Here is a 19,221-nt window from a genome sequence, read left to right as displayed (position 1 = left end):
TAAGCTAATCTGTTTTTAGAGATAAAACTCTTTACATTTGACCATGTGTTAATTACCCCTAGGTTCATTTTTCACTGGAATTGTCCTTTAATATGACATGACACATTTAGCTTTTTTTTATTTATTTGTTTGTTTGTTTGTTTATTTGATCATTGCTGGTTCATCCACTGCAGAGTTACATGCGACTGAAAGCGTTGTTGTGTTGTCTGGTGTGACATTTTGTCTAAAATTAACATCACGAGCAAGCTTCTACAATCAACCAACATGCAGCTTGATGTAGCGGTTAACCTTGTAAAAAAGAACAAAGGCGAACTGATCAGTTACCGAAAAACAGGCTTCTGTGATGCACAGACATCTGCTAAAGAAATTTGTGAGCGGATGAACACAGAAGCAGTGCTGAAAGAGAAGCGATTGCGTTCTACAAAAAGGCACTTTGCCTATGAGGCTGCAGATGAGCCAATAGTGGATGCTATGAAGAGGCTGGAAGTGTCATTTTTTAATGCTGTAGTGGACTGTAGCATTCTGTCATTGGAGGATAGATTTAAGTCTCTAAGTGAGGTTAAAGAGAACTTTGGAGTGCTGCTCAATTTTAGGGAGCTAGATCGAAAGGTCCAGAGGGAGCAATGTGAGCTTCTTGGGGAAAAACTCTCTTGTGGAGAGGAGGCTGATATTGATGGTAGCGCACTGGCAGTAGAGATAGAGAGTCTTCCTGAACTTCCCCAAACTATGATGACTGCCTTTGAGCTTCTCACATACCTCTCACAAAATGAGATGTGTGAGCTTTACCCAAATCTTTGGGTAGCTCTCAGGATAGCCTGCACTCTGCCTGTGTCAGTTGCCTCAGCAGAGAGGAGCTTTTCCAAGCTCAAATTGATAAAAACATACTTGAGATCATCAATGGCCCAGGAAAGACTAAGTGGACTTGCAGTCATTAGTATTAATAACAAAGTTGGCCAAGCAATACCATACAATGATGTCATCAGTGACTTTGCCTCCAGAAAAGCAAGAAAGGAACGATTTTGAGGTCATTGTTGTACAGTTGTGAGGTGTCATTGTTGAACCCTTGCTGTTCTTATGTTTGCTTTCATTATTTAAGGATCTTTTTTTTTTGTAACATTCTATTTTTTATTATATTGATGTCTTTTTTGGTTTTATTTAAAAGATTGCACATTTAATGCACATTTGTAAATAGTTTATTTAATGTTTTGTGACAGATTGTATTCAGAAGTTTTAATAAAAGAGTGAAATATTTTAAGTATCGTTTTTTTTATTTATTTTGTATTATAACCTCACTGTATACGTTTATAATATTCGCTATAACATTATAGCGTGACATTTGTGTCAATAATCTAGCACAGGTGACTCTGTGTGGTGGGAGGGGGGCCCCCAAATCAAATTCTGCTTAGGGCCCCCAAGAGGCTCGGGCCGGCACTGATTGCTTTGATCACCTTAAAAAAAAGCACCTTGACTGAACTAATGCAACCGAACACAGCATTATAAATATATGTTTCATCATGAACACTACAGACTTGCTTTCTTCTGTGAAACCTATTGAAACTGTGATGAATGTTAAATATCAGTGGCGGCTGGTGCAGAATATCACAGGAAGAGAAACAGTCATTGTTGTCATTATGCTAGAGGGAACGGTTTCAAATGTCACAGACATCAGCTTTAAATATCATCATTCCCAAGCCGCAAATTCAGACGGGTCATATGAACAGCAGTTTCTGAATGAAATATTAATTCTAATATAATTCAGCTTCAAAACGACAATACATTTTTATATCAAAGGGCCAATCCGTAGCCGGCAGAGAAAAAAAATGACAGCTGGGCACATTTATGCCTTCACAGGTCACAGAAGGATGATTCTCAGCTGCTGACACTTTAGGAAGCTTTGGTAATGTAACCTATCACCCCTCACATCTGAAGGATTACAGGCCCCAGCTGGACGGCGCAGGGCTTCAGAGGATAAAAGACAGGTCCCTCTTGCTGATAAAGCCTTTAGAGTTGCCAAAAATGCATATATTAACTCAAATGTGCTACTCACAGCTGACGTAGTAAGCCGCAGAATGGAGCCGTTTTTGATGTTGTTGCGATTCTGTGAAAATAAAAAAAAGAGAGGCATTGTTATGCATTGCTAGGAAGCTTTTTTTATTATTGAGCTTAGCAATACAGCTTCTTTTTGAGATTGTGCATTTAACCTTTTCAGTGATGTAGAAGTTGGTTGAGTCAGCATTCTGCAGGGCACGGGTTTCCGGCTCTGGCAGGTTCCACCTAACGAGGGAAAGTTCAGACAATCATCAGATACACAGAAATGTGTGTGACAAAAACAGCATTGGTGAAAAAGGTGATGGGGTAAATTTCTTGGAAACAGTTGAAATCATATATAGAGATTCTTATATTAAAATAAAGGTTAACGGTAACAACATTCGTTTGAAACAACAACAATACTCATGGCGATCAACGGTAATATACTAAACTGTAAAGAACATAAAAAAACTAAAAAGATACAAAATAGTTTTGACATAGAACAAAAACTATTATAAAATGGTAATCCCCACATTAAACCGAATTAATGATCATTTATATTATATATAATTAGTCTGAATAAAATGGTGGTACTTAATGTAATGTATGTAACAGCAGGAATACAGTCGCTGCCCCTGTAAACAAAGCATTGCTGCACTTACAAACATTACTTAATTGTCAGGGTGGGCGATATAAACAATAAATAGACACAATTAACCGGTAGAAATTTGTCAACTGGTAGAGATTTTGGACTATTGTCTCTATCGCAGTAACTCACTCAGCGTGACCTGGGCAGCTCTTAAAGTGACAGCAGTGTAATATTCCTGCTGTCTGTAATTCATGTTAATCATACAACAAAAGAGAAAATCTCTCACCAACTAAATCACTTTTGCAACTTTAATAAGAAGACATTTCCATCTAATATACATTATTTTACATACATACATTCATATAACCCCCCCAAATCAAAACACATCAGATTTGCACGTATCACATGAATGGCCTATTTGAATGTCAGAATGGCAAATTTCGCTGAAAGGTGATGAGTTTGTAGTTGTGAATGCATATAAAAAATGCTTTTGAATGTAAATGTTTGTTACTTACCCCTCACAGACTTCTTTAATGATGGCTGAGAGAGGCTTTTTCTGTGGAAAACAAAACATTAACAACAACAAAAAAAGGTTATTTTTAGTCTTGGAACTCATTTATCTTATTTCTTTAACAATAATAAAAACTCTTCATACCCAACCGTACTGCTGTATTGACATTAGTTTGTACAACTTTTGATCAAACGTCTGGCTGAGTCAAATAAATAGTAACAAAGAATGAATAAATAATTTCAGAATAAGGACAAATGATGATTAAAGAACTCCAGCATGATTTATGCAAGGTTTGTCTCAATAGTTTTATCAGTCAGACACTCACTGCAGGGCCTTCTCTCTCAAACTTTAAAGAAATAGTTCAGCCAAAGAGGAAAATCATGTCATTATTTATTCACCATGTTTTTCCAAACCCACATTACTTAATCTTCTGTGAAGCACATAGTTATCAAAGGACTGAGGGGTCTTTTGCGCTTTTTTAGATATCAACAGCTGTACTCAAGAAATGTCCTTTTGTGTCAAGAAAGGGTTTTAAACAACATGAAGCTCAGTAAATAATGACAGAATGTAAATTTATGGGAGAAAAAGTAAATATGCACTACTGTTAGGGCTGGGCGATATAATAGACAGATAATATTATTATAATATAATAATATTAATAGACAGAGCTGTAGATCACTGACAAGCTACGCAATATTGTGTTTATTATCCCAGATGAATTGCCTTCGATAATAAACGCGATATTGCATAGCTTGTCAGTGATCTACGGCTCTGTCTATTAAATGCTGCTCCATTTAAAAGCAGGTGATGGCGATTTAGCCGTAATCAGGGAACCAGATTTACTGACTAGATGCGCATGATTAGATGCCCAGCCCTAACTACTGTAAGATACATATACATGCATGTAGATTCATATACAGAAGATAAAATCAGCCATAGGCACTGACCTGGTCAATCTCCATAAGTTTGGGAAAGGCCCCAGGCCACTCGATGGCCACCTTCACAATGTCGGCTGGGGGCGGCATGGCTGCGCTGATGGAGGATGTGGCCGTTTACTGCTGCTTGGCTCTCATCCAAGCCTGTAGAGGGAGATAGAGGGACAACGCTAGGGTTATACTATGCATACTAATTTATTAAACAGGTCTTCAAATAAATTTATGCATTTAGCAGACCAGTGCTTTCAGGCTAACAGTTTCTACCTGTGTTCCTTAAGAATCGAACCCACAACCTTGCGCTGCTAACGCAATGCTCTACCACTTGAGCCACAGGAACACAAATAAATTAATAGTATATGCAGGGATGTCAAAAATACCAGCACTTTGGTAATAAGTCAAAGCTAGACCATCACAATTCCAGTATTTCAAAAGCACCGGAAGTAAAGATTAAAAGATTAAAGAATAAAGATTATTTCGATTAAATACCAGAGCGCTGCTGTTGATTTGATCTATATGCTCTATGGATATCTTTCTTGATCCACATCTTTGTTATCTGTAACAACAACAACCGAGTGAAAATCAAATATTTGGTTGAAAAGCATGTTTGGCCTTGAGGTCAGAACAGAGGGCTCTTTCTGTCACTAGATAATTTGCTGCTAATGTGCAAGAGCTGACACCTTGAAAACCTTGAAAATGTTTTTCATCAGTGCAAAGCTTTGACTGATGCAGTCACTGTGAGCGATTCGCTCCGAACAAGAACATTCCTCCTTTGTGACATCTGATACTGGGACATTTTAATTACTGCAGTAAGATCTACACAATTGTGTGTCTTTTAAACGCTTCTTTATTCATTTACGAACTTTGCTTTTAAATAAAACTACTGAGTCAGCACTGTTGGGAACGTTACTTTAAAAAAGTAATTAGTTATATAGTTACTCACTACTTGTTCCAAAAAGTAACTGAGTTAGTAACTGAATTACTCTATAATAAAAGTAACTCGTTACCAGGGAAAGTAACTATTTGCATTACTGTAAAAAAAAAAAAAAAAGTTGCTCTATGTCAAAGAATTTGTTTTTTTAGCAGTTTTCATAAGTCAGTTGAAATAAGTAGAACAGACAGGTGTTCGTACATAACTTTCGAGATTTATTGCATGTCAACAGACAGCAAGAGTTTTATCCTGCACTCTTTGTAAGAAAAGTGTTTTTGGCCACTAGCTTTGTAGATGTGTGTGTCACACATTACATGTACACATTACATGCACGTTCTTGCCTTTGACTACAATGAATTTGAAGTAGTGTTTATATCTCCACCTTGAAAATGCCAACTTTTCATCGGATTGCTCCTGACTCGCCATTTCTGCTGCTGCTGCGAATCTCTGTGTAGCTGTTGCGTGTGTGTGACTGTGTGTGTTTGGCGCCGCTGGCGCGTGTGTGTAAAAACACTGGCTCTGATTGGCTACCATGAAACACATGACTCTGCCTTAGCCAATCATAATCGCTTATCTCGTTGTGAGCCAGGGGTGCGTTGCGTTCGGATTGCATATTAAATCAATGCATAGTAACGCACCGCATTTAACGTTCAGTACTGTTAACGGCATTGTAACGACGGGAAAAGTAATTCGTTAGATTACCCCGTTACTGAAAAAATAACGTCGTTACCTAACGCCGTTCTTTTAAACGCCATTATTCCAAACACTGCCCATCAGACAGAATACATAGCACCTATTCAGCTCAAATGTGCTTTAAAGATTCAAATGATTTGCCAAAATCGAAACTAAAGTTTACTTTGTCAAGGTTACAAGTTTCTTCAAAATCAACAATCTTGTTCTGTATAATCATAGTGAATGCCAAGTTGCTGAGTACTGAGCAGTCATGGGATATGCAAACACAGGTTGTCATATATTAATGTGCTCTTGGTTGAATGTCATGTTGACAAATTTACATGTTGACAAGTTACACATTTTTGTGGTTTAGTTTATATAAATAGTCTTGGTGGATTGCTGACTGCAGCTTTATATTGTGATACAATTCAGAACACTGAACTCTTTATTTCAGAAGAGCAAGGATAATGTTCTTTTCTATTGGCTGAAATTAAATGGACTATTTTCTTTTAGCCCATTTCAAACAGCAATAAAGAGCAGCAGAGCAAATGTCCCATGTCACATTAACAAATAAATAAATGATGCCCTATAAAGATAGGCTTTTTCTTTGTAGCCGTACTCAAACAAACAGAAGTTAATTCCAGCTCAATTTTCTTTAGGCATCTGGCTTGCGATATTTACTAAATTATATTATTTATTATTATTATTATTATTAATAAGAATAATACTTTTAATTTTATTTTTATTATTAGTTACATTTTAAAGACGAATAACCATCTTAAGGGTCATAAAATGTACAATACAATAAAAAAGAAAATCCTCTCCAAGAAAAGGTTAGGTGAGCCGACAAAGAGAAAGTGACATCCGTTAAATCCCAGCATACATCATTTAGCACTCGTGTCACTCAGGAAACTGCGGATCATCTTTGGTCCTTGTGGATAAACCCAGTTACATATTTAATCCCCCATTCTATAATGCATGGGGGATGATTCTTGGAGAGAAAACAAGAACACACACAGCCTGTGAAACAAGCATTCATTCAACCCATTCAAACAAGCTGCCATGTCACGCTGCCATGACTCATCCCATAATAATCTCCACTGTCACACACTACCCAGGCTCTGTTGCTATGGCATCTGCTCCATCAGGAGTTGCATCTTTCGAGGGTGGTTCTCTTGGAAGCGTTTCATTCCTCGTAAGAAGTTTCCCCATTACAGATGGCATGATTTCAAGATGACAGAAGTCAATAAATCTCAGTAGCAGGATTTATGCAAAGGTCTCAGCTGTTGTTCAAATGGACAGGATGGCTGCACACATAGTTGTATTTTTTATGCTTTTGTCTTATATGATTTGAGATACTGTAAACATAAATTAAGAGAAAGTAATTTAAAGGCAACTATGTATCTATTTTACACAGGAGCACAAAATACCCTTAACTGTTCATTGGCAGCTGAGACTGTATCACTGTAACCAGGTGGTAAACTGTGGTTTTAAACTTCTCTTTATTGTCAGAACATGATAAACACATGACTAAAAACTTACTACAAGCTGAATACAAACTTAACCGATTTATTCAATTATAGTTATAAAACAGAAGCAAAAATATAATCAATATGTAATATAGTGCCTATATCTAGCAAAATGCTCCACTCTGGAGTTATTTTTACTAGCTCATCAACAAGTTTATGGACACCAAATGGCTTTCCTGAGGTTTTATTGTTATCGTTTTATTGAGTTTTATTGATCTATTACATGAGAAATTATACATATCGGTTAACAATTTATTTCAAACATGTTTATTCAGGTTTATTTCTTACTGTAATTAGTAAAGAGGAAGAGATGAGTGGTGCACATGCCGCTTGAACTGATGTGGTTACAGCCTACATGCTCACTAAGAGCCTAAACCACATGTACAGTATCATTTGTATTTCATGATAAATTAACTGCATTTGAAAGCTGGGACTTTGTTTCATATTAAAAGTAACCAAGCACAAAGCTTATTTATGATTACTGAAAAGCAGAAGCACTACAAATAACATTTAGTGAAGTACATGCATCAACAAAGGTTGATTTTAACATTCAAGAAGCCATATCACTAAATAATGATTAAAATAAAAATAAAAATTAATAATTAAAAATGAATAATCATTATTGCTATTCCAGAACTAGCATTCACACAGCTGACATGTTTACCTGTGGTAGTTTATCCATGTTGTTTCCACAAAAAAGTTAGTTAAATTAGATGTTACAGTTTCGGTGAATGATTTTGCACTCCAAAACGATTTAGGCCGAAACCGAAAATTGCCGTTTTGAACATTTCGGTCTATCACTCATTTGCATAGTGCATAAACATTAGATCAAACATTTCATGAGGGGAAAAAAAGTCATAGATGAGGTTAAAACAAATGTAAACATTTTTGGGAGATCAAATCTTTCATGCTTTTGGCTTTAATGTGTTTGTGTGTAGAGCATTTACTTAAACACAGATATGGTCATGAAACGTGCTCTCCATTTCATTTTTTATTCTTTTAATATGTGTGCATACTACTTATTTTTCTAGGTTTCACGGGTTTGGCTGCACTACAACAGAATAAAACTCATGCACAAAGCTATTACAACATTCAAGTACAAGTGGTTTTATTCCACACTGTATGTTGACATAACTGTAGAGAATGAAATGCTGGATATGTGGATACAACCACAAAGCAGTGGTACACTAGCAACAACCATGTAAGGTGCTTTCTCCAAACCAAGTCTATTAAAGTATTTTTGTCCACTAAAGCATTCATATGTCTCGTCCGTCAAAAAAATCCACAAAATAAAAGACAAATTAAAAGTGAAACAAATTAGCATTTTTGATAGACATGGTTTCTTAAACCTACTCAATAATGCTGTTGAAAGGAACCGAGAAGAAAACAGAATGACAGACAGGGTTTGATTTCTAATAGTGCTCTTCCATTCAATACCTTCTGTAAAACCCACTGAATTAATTAGTCACTCTGGCCAGTGGCCTTGTCCACCAGTTTCCTCAAAACATTCAGCCTTCACTATGCAGAGCCGTTGTTAACTGAGAAGGTGCGCAAATAAACGCTGGAAATGAACGTGGATTTGCGCATCTTCTCAGTTAACAATGGCTCTGTGTAGTAACAGCTGCTCGATGTGAAATCACGCACCTGAAGGAATTTACCGCTGATTAGAGAACTGTTTTTATTAAGAGACAAATGATAGCAATAACAATAACTGCAGTAACTGCAGGACACTCAGAAGCATGACTAAAAACTAATCAGCCAACTTGCTTCATTAGCATTACTCAGAAATTATGTAGAAAATACATGATCAAACGGGTACATGATCAAACTAAAAGCCTTGTTTATTCTTGCAGGCAAACAGAGATGCTGAGCATGATGGACGGTATGGCATGTGGTTGTCAGAGTGACAGTCCCAGTGCGGTTTAAATGTTAAGACTTCACTCCCACAGAGAACACAACACCACCAAGCCAAACAGCTGCAGTCCGTCAGCTGTGAGAAGAAAGTGATAGAATGCTCAGAAGTTCACACTCTCACCAGGTTTCGCTTCACTGGGTTGCCTACCTCCTGTATAGATTTCAAAAGAGCCCTCCAGTGGTCCATCTGACACCTCTACAAAGGGCCCCAAAGCACAGAGGGCCCACACCGGCAGGGGCTACAAAGGAGCAGCGAGCTTTATCTGCACTGAGAAACAAAGACACGCGAGACAGCTACTGAGTTATTGCTACTCACTTTCTTTGTCTGACCGACGCCGGTCGGCTCTCATTTCCGACCTGTGCCTTGTTCCTCCAAACCCTTCTAGAGAGACAGAACTGTGGGTCCCGTTTGAGACACGCATACGTAGTCAATATCTGGTGGATTTCCATCAGTAATGATGTATACGTCAGAATGATGCCAAGAGACATTTTCATATGACAACTGAGTGTAGCTGTCAGTGTGTAAGGAGAGGATGGGGAAATTGGAGATTGGGATTGTGCTCCCCTCTATCGTGACATCTTGTCTCGGAGCAGAACTCATGAGAGCATGTCGAACAACACAACAGGCATTCTACACATTCATGCATGTATTGTGCAAAACCGCTGACTCACTCATTATTCATAGTGAATGTCACACCATTTCACATGAGGAGAGTGAGTGCAATCAGACAATACATGTTACACAAGGATCATATCAAAATATGAATTTAAATATTGCTTTAATGATAATAAATATTAATAACTAAGAATAATCAATTAATAATAATAATAAATCAAATATTTATATTTGTTATAAACCTATATTATGATACTGAATGATTACAATATTCCAATTCCAAAATCAACTGTACAAAAGATGTCTAAAATCAAGATGACATTCCTTTGTCTTTCAGTGTAATCTCTGTTTGGGGAACAGTGAGAGCTAAACATCAGCAAATAATGTACAACAGGCATTTTAACTCTCCTCTCGAGACAAGACATTCATTTCCTTTGAAATGTTTATAGTTAAAAAAAAAAAACTATCAGTGTAGACAGTCAAGAGAATCGGTGCGCATTCTTTCAGGCGCTGCAGCAGATGCCTAGCATCAAAAAAAGCCCTCTATTTCTCATACAGTAACCAGGATATCCTGTCGAATTACACACACAACTAAGCAGCAGTTTCCACATCTCCAGCTCCTTGCATTTGCATCTCACTAGTACTTAACAAGGAAACTGCACCTTCTAGCTAAAAATAAATAAAAAATACTGATTAAAGTTACAATGTTAAAACAAGCATCTATTTAGTAAGCACAGCACAGTACAGTGTGGAAATGTCAGTCAACAGGTGCGCAGTCAAAAACATTGCCGATTAAATCTAAATTCCATATCATTTCAAAGCACATTCAAGTGTCTAGGTCAATACAGATTTTCTTGCCTGCTCAACTGAGAGACCTCAAAATAGCAAACAGACCAAACAAAAGCTTTCAGCAATGTATTTAGGTTTATGGGAATTAAAAATGCAGCCTGGTTCACAGACAGATCTGTAGTGATATGTTAGGGGTCACAGAGTTGACCCCAGGGGCCAAAGCCACACCCTGAGCGGCACGGACTATTCCACAAGCATAAAGAAACTTACCCGGAAACCTCCGCAACTAGCAGCCGCTCGAACAAGTTGATGTTCCTGCTCTTTAAACCTCAGCAGTGTGGTGTGTTGCTTCTCCACTAAGAATCATCATCAACAAAAGACTTCAAAATCAAGACTATACCTGCATTTATCACACAACTTCACATGAACCTTGTCTTAACCAGCGAGAAAGACATAGAGATAAAGAAAGAGAGATGAAAGAGGTAGAGGAAGTAGGCGTTCATCACGAGAAGAGGAAACTGCTGGGACACAGTTACACGAAAAGGCGGCAAATTTCAAAGACGCAACGCAACCGAAGACGTGAGGAGGAAACAGACTCATGGGCTCCTTTCTCGGCTTATCTGAGTGTGTCAAACAATAACAGGAAATATGGAGACGAGACAACAATCCCCATTTTAAAACTAATCCTGAAGCCAAAGTCAGAAAGGTTTCAGTAACTTTAAGATTAGTGGTCGACCAATATTGTTTTTTTTAGTTTTTTTTTGACAGCTGATGCAGATTCCGATAGCTGATATATTTTTATTGTTTTTATTAATATTTAAGACATTTGAAATCATTTGACAATGGATTTTAAAATAAATGTGTAACATAAACATACTTTATATGACAAAGTATTTTTCACAAATTATATATATATATATAATGCGTATTTGCTTAATGCTGACCGCAAACAAGAAAGTATTATAATGTTTGCCTTTCTATTACTAATAATATAAAAGCAATCGGTATAATACTTTTTTTTATACATTAATTCATTTATTGAACCGTTCTATCTGATTATTAGACAGACTTCTATTTGTATTAGACAGAACTGTTAACAACGACGGTGAACACTGTGTGCTCAGGCGCTGCCGTTCTCAAAATAAAAGACCTGCGCGACGTCAAGATAAAAGTCCCGCCTCGAACACATCGGCCAAGCAGAAAAACTTATCGGCCAATGGCGATATTTGAAAAATGCCTAATATCAGCCGATATATCGGCCTTGGTGATATATCGGTTGACCACTATTTAAGATGTCACAAAACAACAAATCTGTACCATTCATCCAGAGGGTCCTGCAAATCGGTCTTACAGATAAGGTGATCCTTATTCATACCTATATGAAACAATAATGGCTCCATTTTACAGTCAGCTGGGCCTTTTATTAACACTCATTTGCCTTGATTAGTAAAAATAAACATGAATGCAGTCCCCTTCAGTGTAAAATGTTTTTGTCTTTTAAAGATTTCCTTTGATTTCTCAAAGAAGTCGCACTTCCACTGCAAAACATGTGCGGCCCACATAAACAAAGCTGACACTAGACTGACACTGACTCACAGTGCCATGGTAACAACATTTTAAAAACAACCCAAAGCGGAAAAATAACAAGCTCACTTTATGACAAGCTGGGCAGAAGGACATTCCCGGAAACTGATGCCTGGTGCAACACACAAATAGCACTAACGATAAGTGTTCTAATTATCAGAAGGGCACATTTTAAAGGTTGAAAAAAAGAAAAGAACACCAGAGCTGTTGATTACAGCATGCGTCGGCCACTCTCATTTCCCATATCTGTTCAACCCCTGACAGTTTTGAGGAGGAGGCTTGGACGTTTCTGATGTAACAGCAGCAGCTGGGTGGCAAACTCAAGAGCTGCTAATAGGCCTGGGTGATAAAATGGTATCAATATTTATCGACAGCACTCCTTTATCAATAACGATAGAATTTTATTTGTCTATATCGTGTGATATATCACACAAGTTATGAGTGACGCAGACAGCATGCACAAACACAAACATAAGTGCTGTGCCTGCCTGTGATGAGGAGACTGTAAATAAAATAAAGTGATTATAAAAAATAAAAATAAAAAAAGATACAGTTGAATGTTACAAGATGCGCAGCTGCTGCGTTATTAATTAAAAATAGAGAACTACAGTATAATTAGGTTAAAACCGAAACAAAGACATTCACACAGAACGCATATTCAGCGCATTTTTTTTTGACAGACAAATACGACTGCTGCACTCACGTCATACTAAATATGAAACATACATCGTTGATGCATTTTTTAGATATATCGCCCAGCCCAAGCTGCTCACATCTCGTCTCCCATTAAAGGTTCAGAGGGGATGATGGCTAAATTGGCTCATGTCAGTGAACGAGAAGGAGCATATGTTGGTTCCACCCATTGTGGGCTCCTAGGGGCCGGCCCTGCTCTCACAGCTGTTGAGGAGGCTCTAGGTTCCCTCGAGCTATGAACAGAGATGAGTGGAGAGCTGGTCAATGAAAATTGTTGGGTCTGGCCTAGATTCATGCATGGTCGGGTACATCAAACCAGCGCTGTTTAGACTGACTGGTAAAATTGGTTAAGGTCTTTGAGACCAGCTAGAGAGAAAAAAAGAGAAATGAGGAGAAAGAAAGAGATCCACAAATTTTTCCAGAAAATGAGCACATCTAAAACTAAACAGTGACCTTCTTTGGGGGACTTTACTGTGATAAATGAATGGCAGCTCCAGTTTCAACAGTACAAAGTGCAATGTTGAGATGTTCTCTATTCAAAGAATAATTCACTTTAAACAAAAATATAATTTGTTTACTCACCCTCATAATGTTTTAAACCCTTATGACATACTTTCATCTGTGGAACATAAAAGGAGAGGTTGTGTAGAATGCTTATGCTGCTCTTTTCAACAAGCAAATAACGATTTACTGCTATCAAAAATGAAACAAAAACACCATAAAATTAAATATAAACCTATTCGGACTGGACTAATGTTGTCAAAAGTACCCAACATGAGTAAAAGTACCCTCAGCAAGGCAACTGAAATGTTCAAGGCCCAGAAAGGTAGCAAGGACATTGTTAAAATAGCTAGCCCATGTGACATCAGTGGCTGAACCGAAATGTTATGAAGCTTTTGGAATTTGTGTTCCAAAGATGAACAATAAGGTCTTACATGTTTGGAACGACATTGTAACAAACGTTCGTAGGTCAAGAAGGAGGAGGAAGAAACTAGTGAACATTTAAATATTTGAATAATAAAATAAACACAAAATAGCACTACAGCCCTGATGATTGCTGCACACAAACAGAACCAAAACACAAAATAAAGTCCAGGCCTGGTCCTCTCTCGTCCAACACTGTCGACACTCCTCGTTTTATCCTTCCAGAGCTCCTCCATGGAACTCGAGACTGGTTCTCATTAACTCCACCAGCTCTCGGCCCCGCCTCTCTCATCACAGACATGAGTATTAGTCATTTATTACATTATTGCAATTTTTGTGTGAACCCGTGAATATAGCCTAGATGGCTTAAAGAGCACAGATAAACTATACAGTGTACTGTCACAGTCAAGTATTTATTGTCTTCACGTTTGATCAGTTTAAGCATTTCAATCTTCTTTTTATTCAGTTAAAGCAAAAGCTGGATACCTTTGTCCATATTAGGGATTTCCTGGAACATGACATCATCAGTTCTATTACTTCTGTGATGCATATTTGGAGTTTCTGCACGAGGGCTCCCTCTGACAACATGAACAGACATTACATGTGTTTATAGGGCTTGATAATCTCCACTCCAATGATACTTCTATCAAAAGAAATCTGAAGTAGACATATGATAATCCATGTTTTATTAAATGTGGTATTTTCATGTGCTTCCAGATGCAGCAGCATTTACTACACATAGGCGTAGTTCACTGAAAAGCTACACAAACAGCTTTCATTATCGTGAACGATTTCTTCGATTTCAAAATAACGCGATTATATAATCTGTGATAAAAAAAAAATTTCGTAGCTTGTCAGCAATTGCATTTGATTAATCGTGCAAGCCCTACTCTGATGTGCCAAGCCATCAGAACCAAACCAAACTGAAAACCATGGTTTAAAAACCATGGTATGTATTGAACTTTGGGCTGTACTGTTGCATCCCTAATGTAAAAATGTAATGAAATTGAGGTGAACCAAATTGTGGAAACTCCAAAGACTAGCTATATTAACATCAGCATCAGGTAAAATGATTGTCTAGATCAGTGGTTTTCAACCTGTGGTCCGTGGCCCCTTAGTGGGTCGCGGTGGTATTGCAAGTGGGCTGCCAATTACTATTAAAAGAAATAATAATTTGTTAATATACAGTACAGACAAAAAGTTTGGAAACATTACTATTTTTAATGTTTTTGAAAGAAGTTTCTTCTGCTCATCAAGCCTGCATTTATTTGATCAAAAATACAGAAAAAAACAGTAATATTGTGAAATATTATTACAACTTAAAATAAGTTTTCTATTTGAATATACTTAAAAAAAAAAAAAAAATTATTCCTGTGATGCAAAGCTGAATTTTCAGCATCATTACTCCAGCCTTCAGTGTCACATGTAACATCCAGTCTATCTCATGATCATTTAGAAATCATTCTAATATTCTGATTTATTCTGAGTGTTGGAAACAGTTCTGCTGTCTAATATATTTGATGAATAAAAGGTTAAAAAGAACTGCATTTATTCAAAATAAAATAAAAATTCTAATAATATATATTCTAATAATATATTTTCTTTACTATCACTTTTTATCAATTTAACACATCCTTGCTGAATAAAAGTATTGATTTTATTTTTTTAAAAAAAGAAAAAAAAATTACTGCCCCCAAATTACTGACCAGTAGTGTATATTGTTATTAAAAAATATTTATATTTTAAAAACATAGCTTCTTTTTTTTTTTTTTTTACTTTTTATTCTAAGTATCCTAAAAAAGTATCACATGTTCTGAAAAAATATTAAGCAGCAGAACTGTTTCCAACTTTGATAATGAATCATCATATTAGAATGATTTCTAAAGGATCATGTGATAATGATCCTAAAAATTCAGCTTTGCATCACAGGAATAAATTATAATTTAAAGTATAATAAATTTAAAAACAATTATTTTAAATTGTAATAATATATCACAATATTAAATTTTTTTCTGTATTTTTGATCAAATAAAATGCAGGCTTAATGGTAAATGGACTGCATTTATATAGCGCTTTCAACAGACCACATGGCCATCCAAAGCGCTTTACAATTTGCCTCACATTCACCCATTCACACACACATTCACACACCGACTGCGGTGTCTGCCATTCAAGGCGCCATCCAGCTCGTCGGGAGCAGCTGGGGTTAGGTATCTTGCTCAAGGACACCTCGACACTTGGTCAAGTGGAGCCGGGGATCGAACCACCAACCTTCCGGTTTGTAGACAACCTACATGAACCACTGCCCGGCAGTGGCTGCTAATGAGCAGAAGAAACTTCTTTCAAAAACATTAAAAATAGTAATGTTTCCAAACTTTTGGTCTGTACAGTATGTAAAAATGTTTAGTACGTAGTAAAGTTATAACATAATAACATCATTTCATATATAAAATTAAATAACAAAAAAATGTATATTAAACTGTTACTATGCTTCCACTATTCGAGCTCGCTGATTGGTTTAAGAATAAACCACCAATTTATCTTAGATATTTTTGCTGCATATGCTACAGAACAACAAATTCAAACATGCATAAATGGCTGTTGTGTTTCCTCCTGACTGCTTGCTCCGCTGACTGTCTACCTGCTGCCGAGCTGGATCTGGTTTTCACGTTTTGCTGAGCGGTGCCACCCCAAGTTATTGTCTGTTCATTTCCAGTCCATTCTAGGGCTGTGTGATTAATCGAAATAGTCATAAAATCACAATTTGAGCGTCGCGATTTCTAAATCGCTTTATAGCACGATTTTCCGCGGCCATGACAGAACAGAACAGACTGGGCATATGCCTAAATCCAGGTTCACACTCTGTCTGTGATGCGCCTTTTTTCCGAGCCCATGTTAACGGATCAGAGCGTTCACACTGCACGCGGTAAAAGGCTAGAAATAAAAATGTGAGAAAATAATTAATATCTAAGAGCATAGATATGAGCATAGAGAGAATTGTGTGTGCACAGGACACAGTTTAAGTGAGAGGAGACACGCTTTAAGTGCGCGCACTCTCTCCGGACAAGCATGTCTGGTTTTGTGACAGAGTGAAGGAAATCTGTATGCGAACAGAGATTCGTGCTCGCACATTATTTTAATGTGCTTTCGCGTTACAATAACGTGCTCTCGCGGCTGCTTCTGCACCACTTACACATACTGTATACACACTGCAATCGGAGTACGTGTGAACCTGTATAATGTATAACAAATCTATTTCAACACCTGAGGCACCGCTACAATTAATGAGCTCTATGAACAATGCATGGCAAAAAAGACTGGAAAAAAGACCCTGGACACGGGATTTATTTATTTATATTTTTTTGCAGTGGGCCACGCAAACATATGTGATTGGTTGTGTGGGCCGCGAGTTGAAAAAGGTTGGGAACCACTGGTCTAGATTTCTCTGCACAGAGATTTAGAAAACCAGAACCATCCGAATAGGGCTCATATTTCACTGCTGAATATATAAGTCATATTGTATAAGCACACAAGCTTCTCATCTCACCTCAAATCAAAAGTCTACTGACTAGAGAAACAAACACAGCTGACCTAGAAGCGATGTTCCCATCTTGGTGGTTGAGGAGCCAGCTGTCTCCTTGGAGATGCATGTGTGATGTGCCTTGTTCCAATTAGCCCTTTCTTGTTTTTAGTACCTAAACCCCTCCCCATGAGCAAAGAGATCCCCTACACGCTGTACTGCCTCTGACAAACCTGATTAAGTCACCCAATCCAGCCCTGGGAGTTAGTTTTCCAAAAGCAGACACGGGCTGGTGGTACTTGTGAGCAGAGCTGCCAGCCACCTTTGCACATGGAAACCTTGATCTGGATTAATCCATTTCACTGCTTCCAAACAGCTTTTAAATCATTTTGTTTTGTTAAAAATATATTTGAAATAATTTTTGCACACAATCACATATCAAAACTGTTGTTAGTGAAAGCTCTAGTTAACTAATGAATGCATTTCTGAGTCTTTTCAATTAAAATCAATGAACCATTCAAATCCGTTTTGATATACACTAGATTCACATTAAGAGACATTCAAAATAATTTAGATATTAAAGAAAAATGGGAATTAGAAATGAACACAATAATTACAGATAAGCAGTGGGAAACTTCATGCAGTCAAGGACACAGGGTAACCAGTAGTCCTAACTGGAAGGAATTTGGATGGAAAATTAAAATGAGATATTTTAGAACTCCATTCATAACATCAAAATGGAGTAACAATTCAGACGACTGTTGGAGGGGATGTGGCTTGGTGGGAGATCACACTCATATATTTTGGGACTGCCCAAAGATAACAGAATATTGGCAAAATGTACAAAAACAAACAAAAAAATGTCTTTGTATTGATCTACCTCTTGAACCATCATACTTTGTGCTGGAGATACTGCCAGCTGACCTTGAAGAGAATAACCAAACATGTTTGCTGAGAATCCTTCTTTTAATAGCGAAAAAGGTAATCACAGCCTCCTGGCTGAAGCCACACCCTCCAACGGTTGCACAATGGAGGGAAAGAATCCAAGATGTTTATAACATGGAGCATACAACAGCATACTTACAACTGAAAGCAGATGTATTCCTAAATAAATGGTCCTCCATTGCCCAACATTTTCATTTGATATGACTATTATGCAGACTATATTTTTCTTACTTTTATTTTACTTATTTATCATTTATTTACCAATGGTCATTTGTATTGTAAAAAAAAATCTGTACTATCTTCCAAATGTACATGTGGTATTGCACTTGCAGAGATAAGGATCTTTCCCCTCACATGTATTTTTGTTGGGATGGAAGACATCTATGGACTGCTATTCTATTTGTAGACTTGCCCTTGACACTTTACTGCACCATCAATATTGTACCATCAAAATGTTAATTCGTGACATACTGTATGACTGCACTTGATAATAGGAAATAAAAGAAAAGTTAAAAAAAAAAAAAAAAAAAAAAAGAGACATTCAGATGGGTTTAAAAACTTGCTTAAAAAGTTTACTTTTTGTAACTGTCTTTAATATGCAGTACATGTGAAAACAGAGCTATTGAAAATAAGATGTATACTGTAGTAGGGTTATATAAGATCTATGTGATTTCCCCCTTATTAAAACCAGGAAAATCAATCTGCAGGTTTTCTTCAAGGAAAACACTTATTTGCATTTCCATTCCAGGTTATATTGAGACAGTGATATCAAATAGCTCACTAAAAAAGTCTTCTGTAAATAGGATGACATGCTACTTCTCAACTGTAATATTCTAGGAAAGATTAATTATAACAAACCTGATCACTGAGAGAATGACTAACGTCTAAATTTTAATGCAGCGCAAGCCGAGAGTTTGGTCACAGTGACATGTATTTGGCAGGTGAAATGGTTTGTTTTCAGGTCTAAGAGTGTCTTCTATCTAAAAGTGTCTTTACTGCTACAAAAGCATTTGCGGAAGCAAGACAAGAGATGGAGGTGGGGAG

General features: G+C 37.0%; 1 protein-coding gene across 3 annotated transcripts in view; it reads right to left on the bottom strand.

Annotated features, from left to right (window-relative positions):
* elmo1 (engulfment and cell motility 1 (ced-12 homolog, C. elegans)) overlaps positions 1-19,221 on the bottom strand; it is an 89,584-nt gene that overhangs the window by 50,512 nt on the left and 19,851 nt on the right. For 2 of the 3 annotated variants that reach the window (XM_059556521.1, XM_059556523.1), the window contains exons 2-5: positions 4,076-4,207; positions 3,133-3,173; positions 2,202-2,274; positions 2,048-2,098 (exon numbers count right to left, since the gene is read on the bottom strand). In XM_059556521.1, the coding sequence (XP_059412504.1) occupies positions 2,048-2,098; positions 2,202-2,274; positions 3,133-3,173; positions 4,076-4,153 (243 nt within the window). In that variant the 5' untranslated portion in view covers positions 4,154-4,207. Of the gene's footprint in view, positions 1-2,047; positions 2,099-2,201; positions 2,275-3,132; positions 3,174-4,075; positions 4,208-10,781; positions 10,997-19,221 lie in introns of those variants that run through there. The other variant, XM_059556522.1, reaches the window with a different exon arrangement.

The sequence above is a fragment of the Carassius carassius genome, chromosome 8 (assembly GCF_963082965.1).
Source record: "Carassius carassius chromosome 8, fCarCar2.1, whole genome shotgun sequence".
NCBI classification, from domain to species: Eukaryota; Metazoa; Chordata; class Actinopteri; order Cypriniformes; family Cyprinidae; genus Carassius; species Carassius carassius.
Note: the sequence above shows the minus strand (reverse complement) of the source record. Positions and strands in the feature narration are given on the sequence as shown.